The sequence below is a fragment of the Pan paniscus genome, chromosome 6 (genome assembly GCF_029289425.2).
Source record: "Pan paniscus chromosome 6, NHGRI_mPanPan1-v2.0_pri, whole genome shotgun sequence".
In the NCBI taxonomy this organism is placed as follows: Eukaryota; Metazoa; Chordata; class Mammalia; order Primates; family Hominidae; genus Pan; species Pan paniscus.
Genome location: NC_073255.2, coordinates 28,638,979 through 28,659,196, shown reverse-complemented (window position 1 = coordinate 28,659,196; position 20,218 = coordinate 28,638,979). Strand labels below are relative to the sequence as shown.

The 20,218-nt window shown below is 36.7% G+C and overlaps 1 protein-coding gene across 4 annotated transcripts in view; it reads right to left on the bottom strand.

Annotated features, from left to right (window-relative positions):
* STK31 (serine/threonine kinase 31) overlaps positions 1-20,218 on the bottom strand; it is a 128,994-nt gene that overhangs the window by 39,998 nt on the left and 68,778 nt on the right. For 2 of the 4 annotated variants that reach the window (XM_008960039.5, XM_055115782.2), the window contains exons 16-22: positions 11,170-11,271; positions 9,034-9,114; positions 7,100-7,225; positions 6,071-6,196; positions 5,780-5,866; positions 4,587-4,736; positions 1,768-1,890 (exon numbers count right to left, since the gene is read on the bottom strand). In XM_008960039.5, coding sequence (XP_008958287.1) covers positions 1,768-1,890; positions 4,587-4,736; positions 5,780-5,866; positions 6,071-6,196; positions 7,100-7,225; positions 9,034-9,114; positions 11,170-11,271 — 795 coding nt within the window. Of the gene's footprint in view, positions 1-1,076; positions 1,400-1,767; positions 1,891-4,586; positions 4,737-5,779; positions 5,867-6,070; positions 6,197-7,099; positions 7,226-9,033; positions 9,115-11,169; positions 11,272-20,218 lie in introns of those variants that run through there. The other 2 variants (XM_063605647.1, XM_063605646.1) reach the window with 2 other exon arrangements.

Below are 20,218 nucleotides of genomic sequence, written 5' to 3'. Positions count from 1 at the left end.
AAAATCAGGTAGTTTGGGTCCTTCAATTTTGTTCTTTTTCAAACTTGTTTTGGCTATCTCAGATCCTCTCCATTTTTATATTAATTGTAAAATCTAATTGTCAATTTCTGAAAAAATAAGCAAAATCTACCAGCAATTTTGTTGAAATTGCATCAAAATCTATAAGCCAATCTAAGAACAACTGATATCCATACAATGTCTTCTAGTCCATGAGCATGGTGTATCTCTCCATTTACTTAAGTCTTCTTGAGTTTCTCTGAACAATGCTTTGTAGTTTTAACAGTGTGCAACTCTTGCACATCTTTTACTAAATTTACCCCTACAAATTCCATATTTTAATACTTTTGTAAATGATTTTTAAATTTTAATTTCCTATTATTTGTTGCTTATATAAAAACACAATTATATTGAAATTAAAACTGCTATCTTTCTAAACTCATTTGTTCTAGTAGCTTTTACGTACATTCTCAAAGATTTTCTACATAATTAAGCATGTCATCTGCAAATAAAGACAGCTTTATTTCTTCATTTTCAAACTCTCTGACTTTTATTTCTTTTTTTGACCTTATTACACTGACTGGAACAGAGCTCGGCAAACTATATGGCCTCTGCACCAAACTGATTCCGCTACTTGTTTTTGTACAGCTGCAAGCCAAAGGTAGTTTTCACATTTTTAAATGTTTAATAGCAAACTGAAGGAATACTATTTCATGCACATGCAAACTACATGAAATTCAAATTTCAATATCCATAAATAAAGTACTACTGGAAAAGAGCCACACTGATTTGTTTACATACTGTCTATGGCTGCTTTCATGCTATAGCAGCAGAACTCAGTACTTGCAACAGAGACCATCTGGTCCTTTACAGAAAATGCTTGCTGGCCCCTGGGCTGATAAGAATAGTCTTCCTTCTCTTAATACTTAATCCCTCTTAACTCTTGTTTTTCTAACAAGGAGATTATTTTTATTTATGTGATCAACAAAGATAAGGTTTTGTCACACTCAAGACTTTGGAAAAAGAGGCACTCTCTACGTAAAATAGCAGTACAACATGAAACAAGCTTTTTATTTTTTTGTCTTCCAACTTTTATTTTAGGTTCAAGGGGTACATGTGCAGGTTTGTTACATGGGTAAACAGTGTGTCATGGGAGTTTGGTGTACAGATAATTTTGTCACCCAGGTAATCAGCCTAATACCTAACAGGTAGTTTTTCAATCCTTACCTTTCTCCCAACCTCCACCCTCAAGTAGACCCCAGTGTCCCTTCTTTGTGTCCATATGTACTCAGTGTTTAGCTCCCACTTATAAGTGAGAACATGCAGTATTTGGCTTTCTGATCCAGAGTAAATTCGCTTAGGATAATGGCCTCCAGCTCCATCCAACTTCTTAATTCTTAAACTATGGATGAGAAACAGCTATTTGGTTTACACTGGAAGCAGGAATATACCCAAGGCTTATTTAACATTTATTTTCCACATATGCATGAACTGCTTTCAGATTAATGTAGGACAAAATCATCTTCACTGTTAATCTTGACTTCAACAGAACCAAGACAATAGCATGATACCTAAAATATACATCAAGCCAATTTGTAGAAAGTACACAATAGGTAATAGGAAGCATATCAATAGTTTTTGTTAAAACTTAAAGGTCTACTAAAAGTCTGCTGCTTTTTATTTTTAAGGAGAATCACTATAAAATCATCACTTTATATACTGAAATATATATATATATATATGATCTATTTCAACAAAAAAATAACATACCCATAATAAGAGGCAGCCATAAGCATATAAGTCTGAACCTGGAGAAGCAGGTTTTCCCATTTTCAACTCAGGTGACATCAAACTCAAGTCACCAATCATCATGTTCACCGAGGCTCGCTGACTCTGCAAAAACAATATTTTAAATATTTCAGATACAACACAGTTGAGGTGACTTTCTGTGAAGTACTCTGCATTTAATCAATACAAAAAACAAATTCATTTTAAATATTTCATTCCCTTGCTTTCAAATATTTTTACCAATTTCTGCTATTATAAATTGCTCTTAAAATCAGTCTAATAAATTAACTATGGGACTTTTTTTTACATTCACTTTGTAGACTTGAACAGATTTAATACTAACAACCACTTATTCTGTGATTAAACATTTGATACTCTTTTTAAAAAATAAATTTCACAAGAGTGAGCAGCAGTGCCATGTTCTAATTCTGAAAATTCTAAATAATTCATTTAAGAACTGAAGTCCTACAAAGCACTTTCCTTCCTTACTGATCATTCTCTAAATATACCATTTCTAACATGTCAAAGATGATCAGTGACAACAGCATGAATCCTATATTCAGGCAGATCTTGGTTACAATTCCCCACTCTCCTATTTATTTGCTGTGGGACCGAGGGCTTTAACCTCTTTTTTGTCCATTTTTAAAATTTATTTTTAATTTTTATGGGTACATAGTAGGTGTAAACCTCTTTGAGCCTGAATTAATTTGTAAAATGGAAATAATGTCTACCTTACAGAGATACAATGCCTAGCATGTGTCACTAAGTGTTATCTTTTTTCTAGCTACGATTGTGATCCTTGCTTCTCAAAGTATGGTCCAAGGGCCAGGAGCTACAGCATTAACTGGTAGCTTGTTAGAAATGCAGATGATCCACTGCAGAAATGCTGAATATTAATTTGCATTTTAACATGAACCCCAGGTGAGTCGTATGCACTATAAGGCCTGAAAAGCAATGATCTTGACCTCAGACTACTTTTCAAATTTATCTTCCTGATAACCACTTCAATCTGAAAATTGCATGGAAAATGTAGCAAAAGGTGAGTTTGATCAATATTTCAGAATAAATATTTTTAACTGAAAATTAAAAACAATATTTTGGGGAATAATAACAGATGATGAATGAGTAAAGAGTAATTATTGTAGTCATATCTATAATTATGCAAATAGTATGCTCAAAAGGTAAACTAACCAGAACCCCTGAAGGTTGAGATCTTTCAAAATTCATAATTTAGTTATATTTCTTAGGATATCTTAATTTTGTTAAACTAATGTAATAAAGTAAATATTTCAGAAAATCAATCTGTATAAATCCTGTACAATCCAGCTTTTGATTACAGTTGCAGTTTCATTTTCTTTTCTCATCTTTTTGAGCTACCATATCAAAACCATTAAGACTCTATATACTCCAGTAGCATTACACTATGACTTGCAGATGACCAAAGTATAAAAGCATTATAACATATACTAGTCAAAGGGAATTGCTCAGATAATAAAAAATATTGGCAAGGATGTAGAGAAAACAAAATCCCTATACATTACTGGGAAGAATATAAAATGATGTAGCCACTTTGGAAAACAGTTTGGCTCCTCAAAAAGTAAAACAATGTAACCCAGTAATTCCACTCCCAAGAGAAATGAAAACATGTCCACACAAAAAATATTGTATGCTAAAGCTCATAGCAGCATTATTCATATAACCAATAAGTATAAACAACCCAAATGTCCAGCAACTGATGAATATATAAACAAAATGTGGTGCATCCATACAATGAAATATAATTTGGCAATAAAAAGGAATGACATTTTGATGCAGTCAATAACGTGGATGAACCCTGAAAACACTATGCTAAGTGAAATTAGCATAAAAGGCCACATATTATATCATTCCATTTACATGAGATGTCCAAATAGGCAAATCCATAGAGACAGAAAGTGTATTCGTAGTTTCCAGGCTTGAGAAGAAGTGGGAAATTTGAGTGACTGCTAATCAGTATGGATTTTCTTTTTGGGAATGTTAATAATGTTCTGGAATTCAATACTGGTTATCACTGCACGACTTTGTGAATGTACTACAAACTATTAATGAATTGTATACATTATGTGAATTGTATCTCAATAAAGCTGTAATGTTTAGAAAAATAATTACTGATTTGGCCACTCCACATTGTATACATACTTCAAAACATCATGTTGTATATGATAAATATATACAATTTTTCTCAATTAAAATAGAGAATTGTTTCCATTATAACGACAAAAAAATCACAACATGCTCTTAAATTGTGTGATTTTGCTATCTCTACAAACTGCCTATTCTGAGGTAATATGACACCGAATTAACAGCCATTAGAGGTGAATCAGGATTTAAACTAAAAAGTCCAAGGTTCCCCGGTTTCTAAAAATGCACATTATTAATCAAAAAACAGCAAAGTACGTATATGTAAATTGTATCTATAGACGGAGGGACACCAGTGGAGAGAGGTTTAGGAGATGGCCACCTAGTTTCCTTACATGTTTCCTAGCAATTAAATGTTTCCTAATGATGACAAAATTATTAATGTTGTCAATGCCATTGAGTATATAATGTCAGGTAGCTCCTAAGACTTATGGTTAAAATACACAATACTCCTGCTGTTCTAGCATCTAGCTGAGGGCAAATAGTTGCTTATACTACATGACACAGTTTAATTGAAGACAAAGATCCTATAATAAAGTATTATATTATATATAAGTGCTGAACTACTGCTTAATAATATTAAATAAAGTCTAGAACCTATTTGTAAAACCATGATATCTTACCACAGATTTGGTGAAGTCAAAATCTCCAACAATTCCTTGTTCACGGTTTAAAGCAAATACATTGTTCTGATGAAGTGATCCATGAATTATGTCAGCCTTATGCAATGTATGCAGGCCCTGGGCAACACCTTTCATGACCTTTAAAGTTTCCTATAGATAAGTACACATAAAAGAAGTGAGGAAGTAGGCAAATCATTCTAATCTTGAAACTGTTCTCTAATTAAAAGACTGCTCTAGAAGAGAGTAAAGTTTCCTCGAAATGAACCATTAATAAGAATACAGCATAGAGAAAGACCAGATGAAGGCTTAATTTTGTAATGGTGATACCATGTGTGCCTGTGTGTGTTTGTTTGTGTGTGTGTGTGTGTGTGTGTGTACAATCATACCTTTTGGGCACCAGGGACCGGTTTCATGAAAGACAATTTTTCCACGGATGCAGGGGGTTGGTTTCAGGATCAAACTGTTCCACCTCAGATCACAGGCATTAGATTCTTACAAGGAGTGTGCAACCTAGATCCCTCACATGCACAGTTCACAATAGAGTTTATGCTCCTATGAGAATCTAATGCCTCTACTGATCTTACAGGAAGTGGAGCTCAGGCAGTAATGCTTGCTCACCTGCCACTCACCTCCTGCTGTGCCGCCCTGTTCTTAACAGGCCACAGACTGGTACCAGTCTGCGACCTGGGGTCTGAGGACACCTGTTCTATCATCTCAAAGAAGACTTGGATTACAAATACCAACCATGTAAAGTAGCTATAAGAGACTGAAACACTGTTACTCCATAAGAAGAATCAGGGCCTCCTTTACTGTTATTACTAATCCTAAACTTACAATGACAAAAATTAAAGCTGCCACTTAAGCACTTACAGTACCAACTGCTATATTAGGCAGTTCACATACAGCACAGCTTAGCAGTTGTAAGTTTGGGCTTTGGAACCAGAAAGACTTAATTTCGAGTCCCAACTCTACCTCTGGCTAACGGACCCTGTGCAAGTCACTTAATCTAATCCCTTTAACCCTTTTTCTCATCTATATAACACGATAACTTCTATCACAGGCTTGAGGTGACAAATAGAATACTATGAGTCAAAATTTTACAAAATATATAGCATGTAGTATGCCTGAATAAATATCAGGTGTTATTTTCTCATTTAATACATCCATGGAAATAAATAGTGCTTTTTACTTACTTCTGAATTTAAAGGCATGTTGGCTTGAACAGCATTCAGGTTTGCCCTAGGGTAGTATGGGACCATCAGATAAGCCATAGGATCAGACTAAGAAGCAAAACAGAGAATGTGACTCCAAGTAAAAACTTCTTCAACATATTTTTAGCATACATTGATTCTATGGGATAATTTTTCTTTTATGTTAAGGGGAATGAACTGCTGCTCTAAAACCTGGAGCTAAAATTCATTTTAAATAAAATAGTTTCTGCAAGATAAAATGGTTTCTGCAAGAGATTAGCATAAGAACTTTACCTTACATAAAAACAGGAATATCAATGGTAGTAACCCTGAGTCTCCTTCAGCTTCTCTCCAAGCTCTATGGTAGGTGGCTGCTCTCTCAATCACCTTGGCTTCTGTGTCAACATCCACAGAATAGCCCTTGTACCAAAGAAAGAGGCACTCATAATTCCAAGATGAAAATCTCATTATAATTATACACCATTCCAATTTAAACATAATTCATTATTTTAAGTTAAATCAAATCTAATTTTATTTTTTAATTTTATAAGTACTTTTCTATCTTCTTTGAATGCTATAATTTGGAAAAGGAAAGTGCAATCTACCTGTAGCCTGCTACACATTCTAGAATGTGTAGCAACTAAGGCCAAATTAATTATCTTATTATCATGATTAACAGTTTCCCAGATCAATGAGAAGAAGAAATTAAGGAGTAGAAGATTGTACTGATAACACAGCTGAGATTTCAAGGAGAAATGTAAGAAAATCAATCATTTTAAAAAGATATTGGATGACTATAATAAGTTCACCCAAAAAAAAGGAAAGTATATCCTATTAAGGACATATTCTTTTTAGGGAAATGAGGGAAACTTTATTTTTTTTTTCTTGTGAGACAAAGCTTTATTTAATGACTTTTATATACTTATTTTTATTATTATACTTTAAGTTCTAGGGTACATGTGCACAACGTGCAGGTTTGTTACATATGTATACATGTGCCATGTTGGTTTGCTGCACCCATTAACTCATCATTTACATTAGTTATTTCTCCTAATGCTATCCCTCCCCCTGCCCCCCACCCCATGACAGGCCCCCATGGGTGATGTTCCCCGCCCTGTGTCCAAGTGTTCTCATTGTTCAATTGAGGGAAACTTTAAAAGTGAAAATTAGTTCTGGCAACCAAACTACAAGCACAATTATCATGCCAGTCAACTTATACATTTTAGAAAACTAACAGTGAGGTTTTTTCTTTCTTGACATGTAACAGCACCACTATCCTTTATGCTGCTGAATCTCCCACAAGTAAGAAGAAGTTAGACTTACCTTTAACAGAATTATCTGCCCATTAACCTCAGAACGTACCAAAGGACGCTTGCTGCTAAGTTCCTTCATGGGCTCAGCATCAAGAAGATCTCGTTCCAAGCTCATTGTAAGGAGACCACCAGAGTTCTAGGCACAAGTTTTTATGACAGTTAAAGAATCCAAACAATCCCAGCACTTGAAAATCATCAAAATAATTAGTTACACGCTATTAAACGACTTGGACACCATCAACTGTACTGGAAAAACCAACAAAATTAAAATCTTTAAAACTGTGCACTTTCTCCAGTTCCTGGCTCTTAAACTCCTCCTACCCAAAGTGTAATCACCATACATTTAATTACTGCTATAATTTTAGAACAGATTCAGGAAATGACTAGAATTAACCAGACATGCATCCTAGGATCCCTAATGTTTACTTGAAAAACCACTTATGTTTCCTAAAAAAATACTAAAGTAACAACTGATTGGGACGGGGGTGAGGAATGAGGGACTACATATTGGGTTAGTGTACACCGCTCAGGTGATGGGTGCACTAAAATCTCAGAAATCACCACTAAAGAACTTATCCATGTAACCACAAAACACCTGTACCCCAAAAACTACTGAAATAAACATTTTTTAAAAAACAAAAAATAAATAAGGTAAAATAATGACAAAAATGTAGGTATCAAATGGGAAAGATTAGTCCAAAAATTATGACTACCATGAAGTAATTCTAACACCTCTGCCCCTGTTTGGAGTCCTCAAAAGTGAAAATGGCTTTCAATAACTAATTTTACTAGATATTTCTGCTACTTTTTAAAAGGAATAATTTTTCACACTAAAATATGATCACCAACATTTTAAACAAAGCTAAGTTTCACTGTGGTGCAGTTTCAGTAAGAGGCATTGTAGAATTGTTTTCTGGGTTTTTTTTTTTTAAGTCTTGTCGGTACATTTAAGTATTCTACAATACATAATCAACCTACAAAAAATTCCTAAGCATACATTACAGTTAAACATCAGAAAGCCATTAAAGACTTCAATAAACCATGAGTCAAACCTTTTATAATCTTCCATAATAAAGTAGATTAGCATATTTTTAAATATTAATTTTCAAGTCCCACGTGGCAGTACATACTTATTTGCCCACACTGCATAAGGTAATCGCTAAGCTAGAGTTAAATAGTTGCAAGAAAAAACTCACATCATTTTAAAGTCTAGTCTAGAAAGAGTTTAGAGTAATTATTTAAGTTAGGGAACTTTAATCTTAAATATTTTTTAGAATAAACTCACATGTCTACACAAATATCCCTCTCTGTACCATATTTAAGCCATTATAATGGACTTCGTGACAATCTTAATGAATAAATACCTCATCTAGGCCCTCACCGTAGAAGGCAATATAAATCGCAGGACTAACAGATTAGTAAACCAGTGTTTACTAATCCTGCTCCCTATGGCCCCTATTTAATATGCTGATCTCCAGCTTTTGAATCCTGCCTACCTAGAAAACCATACCCACCTCAACATCTCTACCTTAACCAACTTCTCTAGAATTTTTTCCCAGACTGCTTTAACTTAAAAAACCCATTGTGCTCAAATCCCTCAGGGCTAGCAATACCTTGTTTTTATCCTAACTCTTGAAATAGCAGTTAAAATTTTATTTTGTCATTTCAAAAAGTAAACACCTATAATTCAAATAAGTGTCATGCAATGTACTGAATGAGGATGAGGAAAGCAGAAAAACGGATAATGCAAATTTACATAAAAATACAAATATATACCATGCAACTATTAAAGGGTCATAAGAAAAAGTTCTAATACCCATAAAATATTCATCAGGAGTATTTTTATTTAAAAGATACTATAAGTTTAACACTGACACAAATTTAATATTATCACTTTTCAACACCCTCTGAAGAGTAGTAATTCACAAGGGAAACAAAGTTTACCATGTATTTGAGTAATCCTATTTCAGGATGAAGCAGAGGCAGCTCAGGGAACCATTTCTGTGCCAAACTAGTTAGCATCTCCTAAAGTTAAAAAAAAAAGTTTTTAACTGTAGATCAATATATATTCAATTTTGACATGTTGCTCTTCAGGAAAATATATCAGCATCTACCTTATAACATATCCAGTAAGATACATAATCACTGATTTTGCCTTCTACTTCAAGAAGTAACAAGTGAAAACCACGACTCACCTTGCATCTGCTAAAGCAAATTAAACATGGCCTGAGAAGGACTTCGTACTTCTATATTTGAGTCCTTGTGGATGAACTGCAACCTAGCTTAACAGGCAGACAAGACTGAAAATGTAACTTAGCAGTGTGGACCTATAACAATAGCTGAGTCTTGGCCAATCCCAGCCGCCATACTTCAACCACTTACAGACTGCTAAGTGTTCAAACTGTGTTCAAATAAGGCAAACACCAATCTGTAACCAATATAGCTGTTTCTGTACCTCGCTGCCAATTTCTGAAAGCCACTTTCCTTTTTTCGTCTATTAATTTGTTCTGACCACAAAGCATCCCCAGAGTCTCTCCGAATATGCTGTGATTCAGCTGCCCAATTTGCGAATTGTTCATTGCTCCTTTAAATTTGAGTTGGCTGAAGTTTTTTTTTTTAACCCATCTAAACTATCATCTTACTAATTGAAGAAAAATGTAATTACCAATTTTAAGCTTTGGATACATACATAAGCACAAATCTTGCAAGGTCAAAGTCCTCACCCACTTCCAAACTAAAATGAAAATGTCTGATAATATTTCAATTTGAGGCATAAAACTGTCATTATTTCTCAAAATATTAAGAACACAGTGACATTTTAAAATAACAGCTGTTTCGTTAAGAAAAATTTTTAAAGCCTAAGAGAAAAAACACATAGCTCTACATAAGTAACTTTGAAATAAATGTGAAAACTGAGTACCCTCACGAAAGAAAAGCCACTTATCACATATTTATTAAGCAAAACTTCTAAACACTTGTCGAATCATTGCAAGATCGCTATTTTAACCCAAGGTCCATAAGGTATTTACATATACGCAGATGAATTTGCTAAAGAAAGCATGACACTTACCTATTGTTTTCACAGTATTAATATTATTACTTTCTTTTCTTTTCTTTTTTTTTTTTTTTGAGACAGGGTCTTGCTCTGTTGCCCAGGCTGGAATGCAGAGGCATGATCATAGCTCAATGCAGCCTCAACCTCCTGGGTTCAAGCAATCCTCCTGCCTCAGCCTCCAAAGCAGCTGGGACTACAGTTACATGACACCATGACCAGCTAACTGTTGTATTTTTTGTAGAGATGGGGTCTCACCATGTGCCCAAGCTGGTCTCAAACTCCCGGCCTCAAGTGATCCGCCCGCCTCGGCCTCCCAAAGTGCTGGGACTACAGGTGTGAGCCGCCATGCCCAGTCAGTATTTTTACTTTCAAAGCACTGTTTCTTAACTAACTTCTTCCTGGTAACATCTCCCAGATATAAAATACAATATTCTTCCATTTTAAAGAAAAAATACAATGACTTATTTTCCCAAGCTCACAAAAATCAGTGGTAAAAATAGAGACTTAAAAGATGTAACTTCTCCTGCCCCCAAAACCAGGTAGTCTTATTTTGTTACATTCTTCAACTAAATTATGTGCTCCATTAATGTTTTCACTGCAACATTATGGGAAAATGATGTTGATGTAAGGAAAAGGTCTTTAGGTTTTATGTTAAACAGAAAAAAGGCAATATGCAAAAGTGTGTCTGTGCTATAATCTCAATTCTAAAAACAAACAAAAAAAGACTAAAAGAAAGTCAAAAGTTAACAGTGATTACTACTATTATCACTGAGTGGAAATATTACAAGTGATGTTTTTCCTTCTTTACAATTTTCAGTTATTTCCACACTGGTACAATGGTCAGAATATTTTGTCATGTGAAATTTATTTCTAAATTTACAAAAATCTTACCAGGTCAATATATATATAAACTTTCTATATAATACCTCTAGCCTTGTGATTACAGTCCACTTCATAAAACGGGTATTTAAATTCAATTTCTAGAGTAAAACCTAATGTAAAACTTCAAAGAACCAAATACTTACATATTCCTCTCTCTCATGATAAATTTCCTGAAAGACATTATTGCGCAGCTGAGTTATTTCTTCTTTTATTTTCTCAATTTGAGAGCCATCAGGATCATCTGACTTGAATCAGAAAGAAAAAGTGTTTTTTATTAACATAGAGAAAACAAGTCTTCTTTTAAGAATTCAAGTTCTATAGTAAATTACTCTGTGTGGTTTCTATGTATCCTTCAGTACCTAGCACATAAAAGACCCTTCTAATACTTGCTGAATTAACTTAGGTCAATTTATTCTAACAATGACTTTTCTGAAACCTAGAAAAAGGAATTACAAAAAGTAAAGACATAAAATCAATTATACAGATTTTTCTTGTCTCTTCATCTGCTGTAGATTTTCTCTAAGATAAAGATGGCCAACTGCCATTCAAACAAAAGAAATGTTAATAATAGCAACCAGAATACACCTGAATTCCCTAGAATTGTCTTCTACATGATATTTGGTTAAAAACAAAACAAAAGGATGAGTAAATGTGTGAACTGTCTCCAATGATAATACATAAGCCACCTTAAAAAGTATGTATGCTTTTGTGAAAGGAAAATAAATCTTGTGAACTTTAAATCACTAAGCCAAAGGAAAAAGTCAAGCTGGGAACTGTGTCAGGCAAACCAGCTTCTCATTTTATTCCTAAATAAGATAGCTACAACCATAAAAACCCTGCACACCTCTCTCACAATTTGCTCAGTAGGAAATTCCTTATGGGTCTCAGGATCTTCACCCTAAAACAGTTCTGTTGAATTTTACCCTGACAATGTAAATTGATGGCTTATTTTCTCAGGTGCAGGACAAAGGACAGAACTCTAAGTCATCATCCCTTTGCTCAACTGAGACAAATGCATATCTGATTCCTTCCTCTGATGTAAAAATGCAGATTCACTGAGCTAGTGACTATTCCTCTACCCCTCTCTCAAATGTAAATAGTGTATTTGCTGAAAGGTGATCAAAGATTAAAGAATTCAAACCATCTGTCTCTTATCTACTCACATCTTTTTAAAATTTCTTCCTCTTTCCCCAGTATCCATCCTTTCCCTTTTAAATACTTAAGCCCTCAAAATCATCTCTGAGAAAGGCATAGACCTGCCTCCCAGGCATGCATCCTTAACCTTGGCAAAACAAACTTTCTAAATTGATTGATACCTGCCTCAGATAGTTTGGTTTACACTTTAAAAGTCAGATTTCAAGGATCCAGATACTAAGATGGCCAAATAGTAACAGCTCCGGTCTGCAGCTCCCAGCGAGATCAACAGACAAGGTGAGTGATTTCTGCATTTCAAACTGAGGTACCCGGCTTATCTCATTGGGACTAGTTAGACAGTGGGTGCAGCCTACAGAGGGCAAGCAAAAGCAGGGTGGGGCGTCACCTCACCCAGGAAGTGCAAGGGGCTGGGGAACTCGCTCTCCTAGCCAAGGGAAGCCGTGAGGGACTGTGCCATCAGGAACGGTTCATTCTGGCCCAGATACTATGCTTTTCCAACACTCTTCACAACCCACAGAGCAGGAGATTCCCTCAGATGCATACATCACCAGGGCCCTGGGTTTCAAGCACAAAACTGGGCAGACATTTGGGCAGACACCGAGCTAGCTGCTGGAATATTTATTCATACCCCCCTTGCACCTGGAATGCCAGCAAGACAGAACCGTTGACTCCCCTGAAAAGAGGGTTGAAGCCAGGGAGCCAAGTGGTCCTGCTCAGCAGATCCCACCCCCATGGGGCCCAGCAAGCTAAGATCCACTAGCTTGAAATTCTCACTGCCAGCATGGCAGTCTGAAGTCAACCTGGGTCACTCCAGCTTGGTTGGGGGAGGGGCCTCTGTCATTACTGAGGCTTGAGTAGGCAGTTTTCCCCTCACTGTGTAAACAAAGCCACCAGGAAGTTCAGATTCCGCGGAGCTCACCGCAGCCCAGCAAAGCCTCTGTAGCCAGACTGCCTCTCTAGATTCCTTTCTGGGCAGGGCATCTCTGAAAGAAAGATAGAAGCCCCAGTCAGGGGCTTATAGATAAAACTCCCATCCTCCTGGGACAGAGCACCTGGGGGAAGGGGCGGCTGTGGGCATAGCTTCAGCAGACTTTAATGTTTCTGGCTGCCAGCTCTGAAGAGAGCAGCGGATCTCCCAGCACAGTGCTCGAGCTCTGCTAAGGGACAGACTGCCTCCTCAAGTGGGTCCCTGACCCCCATCCTCCTGACTGGAAGACACCTCCCAGCAGGGGACGACAGACACCTCATACAGGAGAGCTCTGGCCAGCATCTGGCAGGTGCCCCTCTGGGATGAAGCTTCCAGAGGAAGGGACATGTAGCAATCTTTGCTGTTCTGCAGTCTCCGCTGGTGATACCCAGGCAAACAAGGTCTGGAGTGGACTTCCAGCAAACTCCAGCAAACCTGAAGCAGAGGGGCCTGACTGTTAGAAGGAAAACTAACAAACAGAAAGGAATAGCATCAGCATAAACAAAAAGGACATCCACACAAAAAAAAAACACATCCAAAGGTCACCAACATCAAAGACCAAAGGTAGATAAATCCAAGAAGATGAGAAAAAACCAGCACAAAAAGGGTGAAAATTTCAAAAACCAGAACATCTTTTCTCCTCCAAAGGATCACAACTCCTCGCCAGCAACGGAACAAAACTGGATGGAGAATGAGTTTGATGAATTGACAGAAGTAGGCTTCAGAAGGTGGGTAATAACAAACTCCTCCGAGCTAAAGGAGCATGTTCTAACCCAATGGAAGGAAGCTAAGAACCTTGAAAAAAGGTTAGACGAATTGCTAACTAGAATAACCTGTTTAGAGAAGAACATAAATGACTTCATGGAGCTGAAAAACACAGTATGAGAACTTCATGAAGCATACATAAGTATCAACAGCCAAATCAATCAAGCAGAAGAAAGGATATCAGACATTGAAGATCAACTTAATGAAATAAAGCATGAAGACAAGATTAAAGAAAAAAAATGAAAAAGAACAAAGCCTTGAAGAAATATTCGACTATGTGAAAAGACCAAACCTACGTTTGACTGGTGTACCTGAAAGTGACAGGGAAAAGGGAACCAAGTTGGAAAACACACTTAAGCATATTATCCAGGAGAACTTCCCCAACCTAGCAGGACAGGTCAACATTCAAATTCAGGAAATACAGAGAACACCAAAAACCTACTCCTCAAAAACAGCAACCCCAAGACACATAATTGTCAGATTCACCAAGGTTGAAATGAAGGAAAAAATGTTAAGGGCAGCCAGAGAGAAAGGTTGGGTTACTCACAAAGGGAAGCCCATCAAACTAACAGCAATTTCTCTGCAGAAACCGTACAATGCCAGAAGAGAGTGGGGGCCAATATTCAACATTCTTAAAGAAAAGAATTTTCAAACCAGAATTTCATATCCAGCCAAACTAAGTTTCACAAGCAAAGGAGAAATAAAATCCTTTATAGACAAGCAAATGCTGAGAGACTTTGTCACAATCAGACCTGCCTTACAAGAGCTCCTAAAGGAAGCACTACATATGGAAAGGAACAACTGGTTCCAGCCAATGCAAAAACATACCAAATTGTAAAGACCATCGACACTATGAAGAAACTACATCAACTAATGGGCAAAATAACCAGTTAGTATCATAATGACAGGATCAAATTCACAAATAACAATATTGACCTGAAATGTAAACAGCTGAAATGCCCCAATTAAAAGACAAGAACTGGCAAATTGGATAAAGAGTCAAGACCCATTGGTGGGCTATATTCAGGAGACCCATCTGACGTGCAAAGACACACCATAGGCTCAAAATAAAGGGATGGAGGAAGATTTACCAAGCAAATGGAAAGCAAAAAAAAAGCAGGGATTGCAATCCTGGTATCTGATAAAACAGACTTTAAACCAACAAAGATCAAAAAAAATAAAAATAAAGAAGGGCATTACATAATGGTAAAGGGATCAGTGCAACAAGAAGAGTTAACTGTCTTAAATATATATGCACCCAATACAGGAGCACTCACATTCAAAAAGCAAGATCTTAGAGACCTACAAAGAGAATTAGACTCCCACACAATAATAGTGGCAGACTTTAACACCCCACTGTCAGTATTAGACTAGACAGATCAATGAGATGGAAAATTAACAAGGACATTCAGGACTTGAACTCAGCTCTGGACCAAGTGGACCTAATAGACACCTACAGAACTCTCCACCCCAAATCAACAGCGTATACATTCTTTTCAGCACCACATCACACTTATTCTAAAACTGACCACACAGTTGGAAGTAAAACACTTCCTGGCAAATGGAAAAGAACAGAAATCATAAACAAGTCTCTCAGACCACAGTGCAATCAAAGTAGAACTTAAGATTGAGAAACTCTCTGAAAACCACACAACTACATGGAAATTGAACAACCTGCTCCTGAATGAGTACTGGGTAATTAACAAAATTAAGGCAGAAATAAATAAGTTCTTTGAAACCAATGAGAACAAAGACACAATGTACCAGAATCTCTGGGACACAGCTAAAGCAGTGTTTAGAGGGAAATTTATAGCACTAAATGCCCACAGGTGAAAGCGGGAAAGATCTAAAATCGACACCCTAACATCACAATTAGAAGAGCTACAGAAGCAAGAACAAACTAATTCAAAAGCTAGTAGAAGACAAGAAATAACTAAGATCAGGGCAGAACTGGAGGAGATAGAGACATGAAAAACCCTTCAAAAAAAATCAATGAATCCAGGAGTTGGTTTTTTGAAAAGATCAACAAAATAGATAGACCACTAGCCAGACTAATAAAGAAGAATCAAATAGACACAATAAAAAATGATAAAGGGGATATCACCACTGATCCCACAGAAATCCAAGCTACCATCACAGAATACAATAAACACCTCTATGCAAATCAACTAGAAAATCTAGAAGAAATGGAAAAATTCCTGGACACATACACCCTCCCAAGACTAAATCAGGAAGAAGTCAAATCCCTGAATAGACCAACAATAAGTTCTGAAATTGAGGCAGTTATTAATAGCCTACCAACCAAAAAAAGTCCAGGACCAGAGAGATACACAGCTGAATTCCACCAGAGGTACAAAGAAGAGCTAGTACCATTCTTTCTGAAACAATTCCAAACAACAGAAAAAGAGGGAATCCTCCGTAACTCATTTTATGAGGCCAGCATCATCCTGGTACAAAAACCTGGCAGAGACACAACAAAAAAAAGAAAATTTCAGGCCAATATCCCTGACGAACATTGATGCAAAAATCCTCAATAAAATACTGGCAAACTGAATTCAGCAGCACATCAAAAAGCTTATCCACCAAAATCAAGTCAGCTTCATCCCTGGGATGCAACGCTGGTTCAAAATATGCAAATAAGTAAACAGAATGCATCACATAAACAGAACCAATGACAAAAACCACACGACTATCTCAACAGATGCAGAAAAAGCCTTTGATAAAATTTGACACACCTTCATGCTAAAAATTCTCAATTAACTAGGTACTGATGGAATGCATCTCAAAATATTAAGAGCCATTTATGACAAACCCACAGCCAATATCATACTGAATGGGAAAATCTGGAAGCATCCCTTTGAAAACTGTCACCAAGACAAGCATGCCCACTCTCACCACTCCTATTTAACACAGTATTGGAAGTTCTGGACAGGGCAATCAAGCAAGAGAAAGAAATAAAAGGTATTCACATAAGAAGACAGGAAGTCAAATTGTCTCTGTTTGCAGATGACATGATTGTATATTTAGAAAACCCCATCGTCTCAGCCCAAAATCTCCTTAAGCTGATAAGCAACTTCAGCAAAGTCTCAGGATACAAAATCAATGTGCAAAAATCACAAGCATTCCTATACACCAATAATAGGCAAACAGAGAGCCAAATCATGAGTGAACTCCCATTCACAATTGCTACAAAGAGAATAAGGTATCTAGGAATACAGCTAACAAGGTATGTGAAGGACCTCTTCAAGGAGAACTACAAACCACTGCTCAACGAAATAAGAGAGGACACAAACAAATGGAAAAAATTTTCATGCTCATGGATAGGAAGAATGAACATCATGAAAATGGCCATACTGCCCAAAGTAATTTATAAATTCAATGCTATTCCCATCAAGCCACCACTGAATTTCTGCACAGAATTTTTTTTAAAACTACTTTAAATTTCATATGGAACTAAAAAAGAGCCCGGATAGCCAAGACAATCCTAAGCAAAAAGAACAAAGCTGGAGGCATCATGCTACCTGACTTTAACTATACTACAAGGCTACAGTAACCAAAACAGCATGGTACTGGTGCCAAAACAGATATATAGACCAATGGAACACAAAGAGGCCTCAGAAATAATGTCGCACATCTACAACCATCTGATCTTTGACAAACCTGACAGAAGCAAGCAATGGGGAAAGGATTCCCTATTTAATAAATGTTATTGGGAAAACTGGGAAAGCAATGGGGAAAGGATTCCCTACTTAATAAATGGTGTTGGGAAAACGGGCTAGCCATATGTAGAAAGCTGAAACTGGATCCCTTCCTTACACCTTATACAAAAATTAATTCAAGATGGATTAAAGACTTAAATATTAGACCTAAAACCATAACAACTCTAGAAGAAAACCTAGGCAATACCATTCAGGACATAGGCATGGGCAAAGGACTTCATGACTAAAACACCAAAAGCAATGGCAACAAAAGCCAAAATTGACAAATGGGATCTAATTAAACTAAAGAGCTTCTACACAACAAAAGAAACTACTATCAGAGTGAACAGGCAACCTACAAAATGGAGAAAATTTTTGCAATCTACCCATCTGACAAAGGTTTAATATCCAGAATCTACCAAGACTTAAACAAATTTATAAGAAAAAAACAATCCCATCAAAAAGTGGGCAAAGGATATGAACAGACACTTCTCAAAAGAAGACATTTATGCAGCCAACAGACACATGAAAAAATGCTCATCATCACTGGTCATCAGAGAAATGCAAATCAAAACCACAGTGAGATACGATCTCATACCAGTTAGAATGGTGATCATTAAAAAGTCAGGAAACAACAGACAGTGGAGAGGATGTGGAGAAATAGGAACACTTTTACACTGTTGGTGGGACTGTAAACTAGTTCAACCATTGTGGAAGACAGTGTGGCAATTCCTCAAGGATCTAGAACTAGAAATACCATTTGACCCAGCAATCCCATTACTGGGTATATACCCAAAGGATTATAAATCATGCTACTATAAAGACACATGCACACGTATGTTTAGTGTGGCACTATTCACAATAGCAAAGACTTGGAACAAACCCAGTTGCCCATCAATAATAGACTGGATTAAGAATATGTGGCACATATACACCATGGAATACTATGCAGCCATAAAAAAGGATGATTTCATGTCCTTTGCAGGGACATGGATGCAACTGGAAGCCATCATTCTCAGCAAACTATCACAAGGACAGAAAATCAAACACCACATGTTCTCACTCATAGGTGGGAACTGAACAATGGGAACACTTGGACACAGGAAGGGGACCATCACACCCCGGGGTCTGTTGTGGGGTGGGGGGGCAGGGAGAGGGACAGCATTAGGAGAAATACCTAATGTAAATGACTAGTTAATGGGTGCAGCAAACCAACATGGCACATGTATACCTATGTAATAAACCTGCACGTTGTGCACATGTACTGTAGAACTTAAAGTATAATAATGGGAAAAAAAGCAACATAGGCAACATACAAATACACACACACACACACACACACTCACACACACACACACAAAAGTCAGGAAACCACAGATGCTGGAGAGGATGTGGAGAAATAGGAATACTTTTACACTGTTGGTGGGAGTGTAAATTAGTTCAACCATTGTGGAAGACAGTGTGGCAATTCCTGAAGGATCTAGAACCAGAAATACCATTTGACCCAGCAATACCATTACTGGGTATATACCCAAAGGATTATAAATCATTCTACTATAAAGACACATGCACATGTAGGTTTACTGCAGTACTGTTCACAATAGCAAAGACTTCGAACCAACCCAAATGCCCACCAATGATTGAGTGGATAAAGAAAATGTGGCACATATACACCATGGAATATTATGCAGCTATAAAAAAGGACGAGTTCGTGTTCTTTGCAGGGACAAGGATGAAACTGGAAACCATCAGTCTCAGCAAACTAACACAGGAACAGAAAACCAAACACCACATGTTCTCACTCTTAAGATGAGGTGAACAATGAGAAAACATGGACACAGGGAGGGGAACATCACACACTGGGCCTGTCAGGGGGTGGGGGTCTAGGGGAGGAATAGCATTAGGAGAAATACCTAATGTAGGTGACGGGTTGATGGGTACAGCAAACCACCATGGCACGTGTATACCTATGTAACAAACCTGCACATTCTGCACATGTATCCCAGAACTTAAAGTATAACAAAAGTCAGATTTCTCCAAAAGTTGAAAAATCAGACTAAAAAAATCAACTTCCCCAAAGCCCAGAATAGAATAAAACTAGAAAGTTCTTCAACTATGATATTAGTTCTGGAATAGTCCTCCGCTCCACCCCCAATTCAGTGCTCAGAAGTAGAAGACAGATAATTCAAATTGGATTAAGGCATAATACAGATCCTTGTACATAAATCAAATCCTCAAAGGAACACAAAGTTTACTATCTTATTCACAAAGTTTCAAGCCTAAAGGAAGAAGTTAGTCCAGATTAGGGCATCCTAATCCTCTCCAGTTCTATTATCATATAAAAGCAACTTAAAATACTTGCAAGAAATATTACATCTATCCATAAAAAGGGAGTTAACAAAAGATACCATGATCTTAAAAATACTTTATGACAAAACGCTACCTTCGAGGGGGTACCCTGTCACCTGCATGTAGCAAGTTGGTATTACAATAAACATTCTAACAGTCCAAACTAAAAGAGCTTTTAAAATTATTCTAAAATGTTCATGTTACTAAGAACCAAGGCAGCCTAGGAAAATGTTTTTAAAGAATATTTAATGATACAGG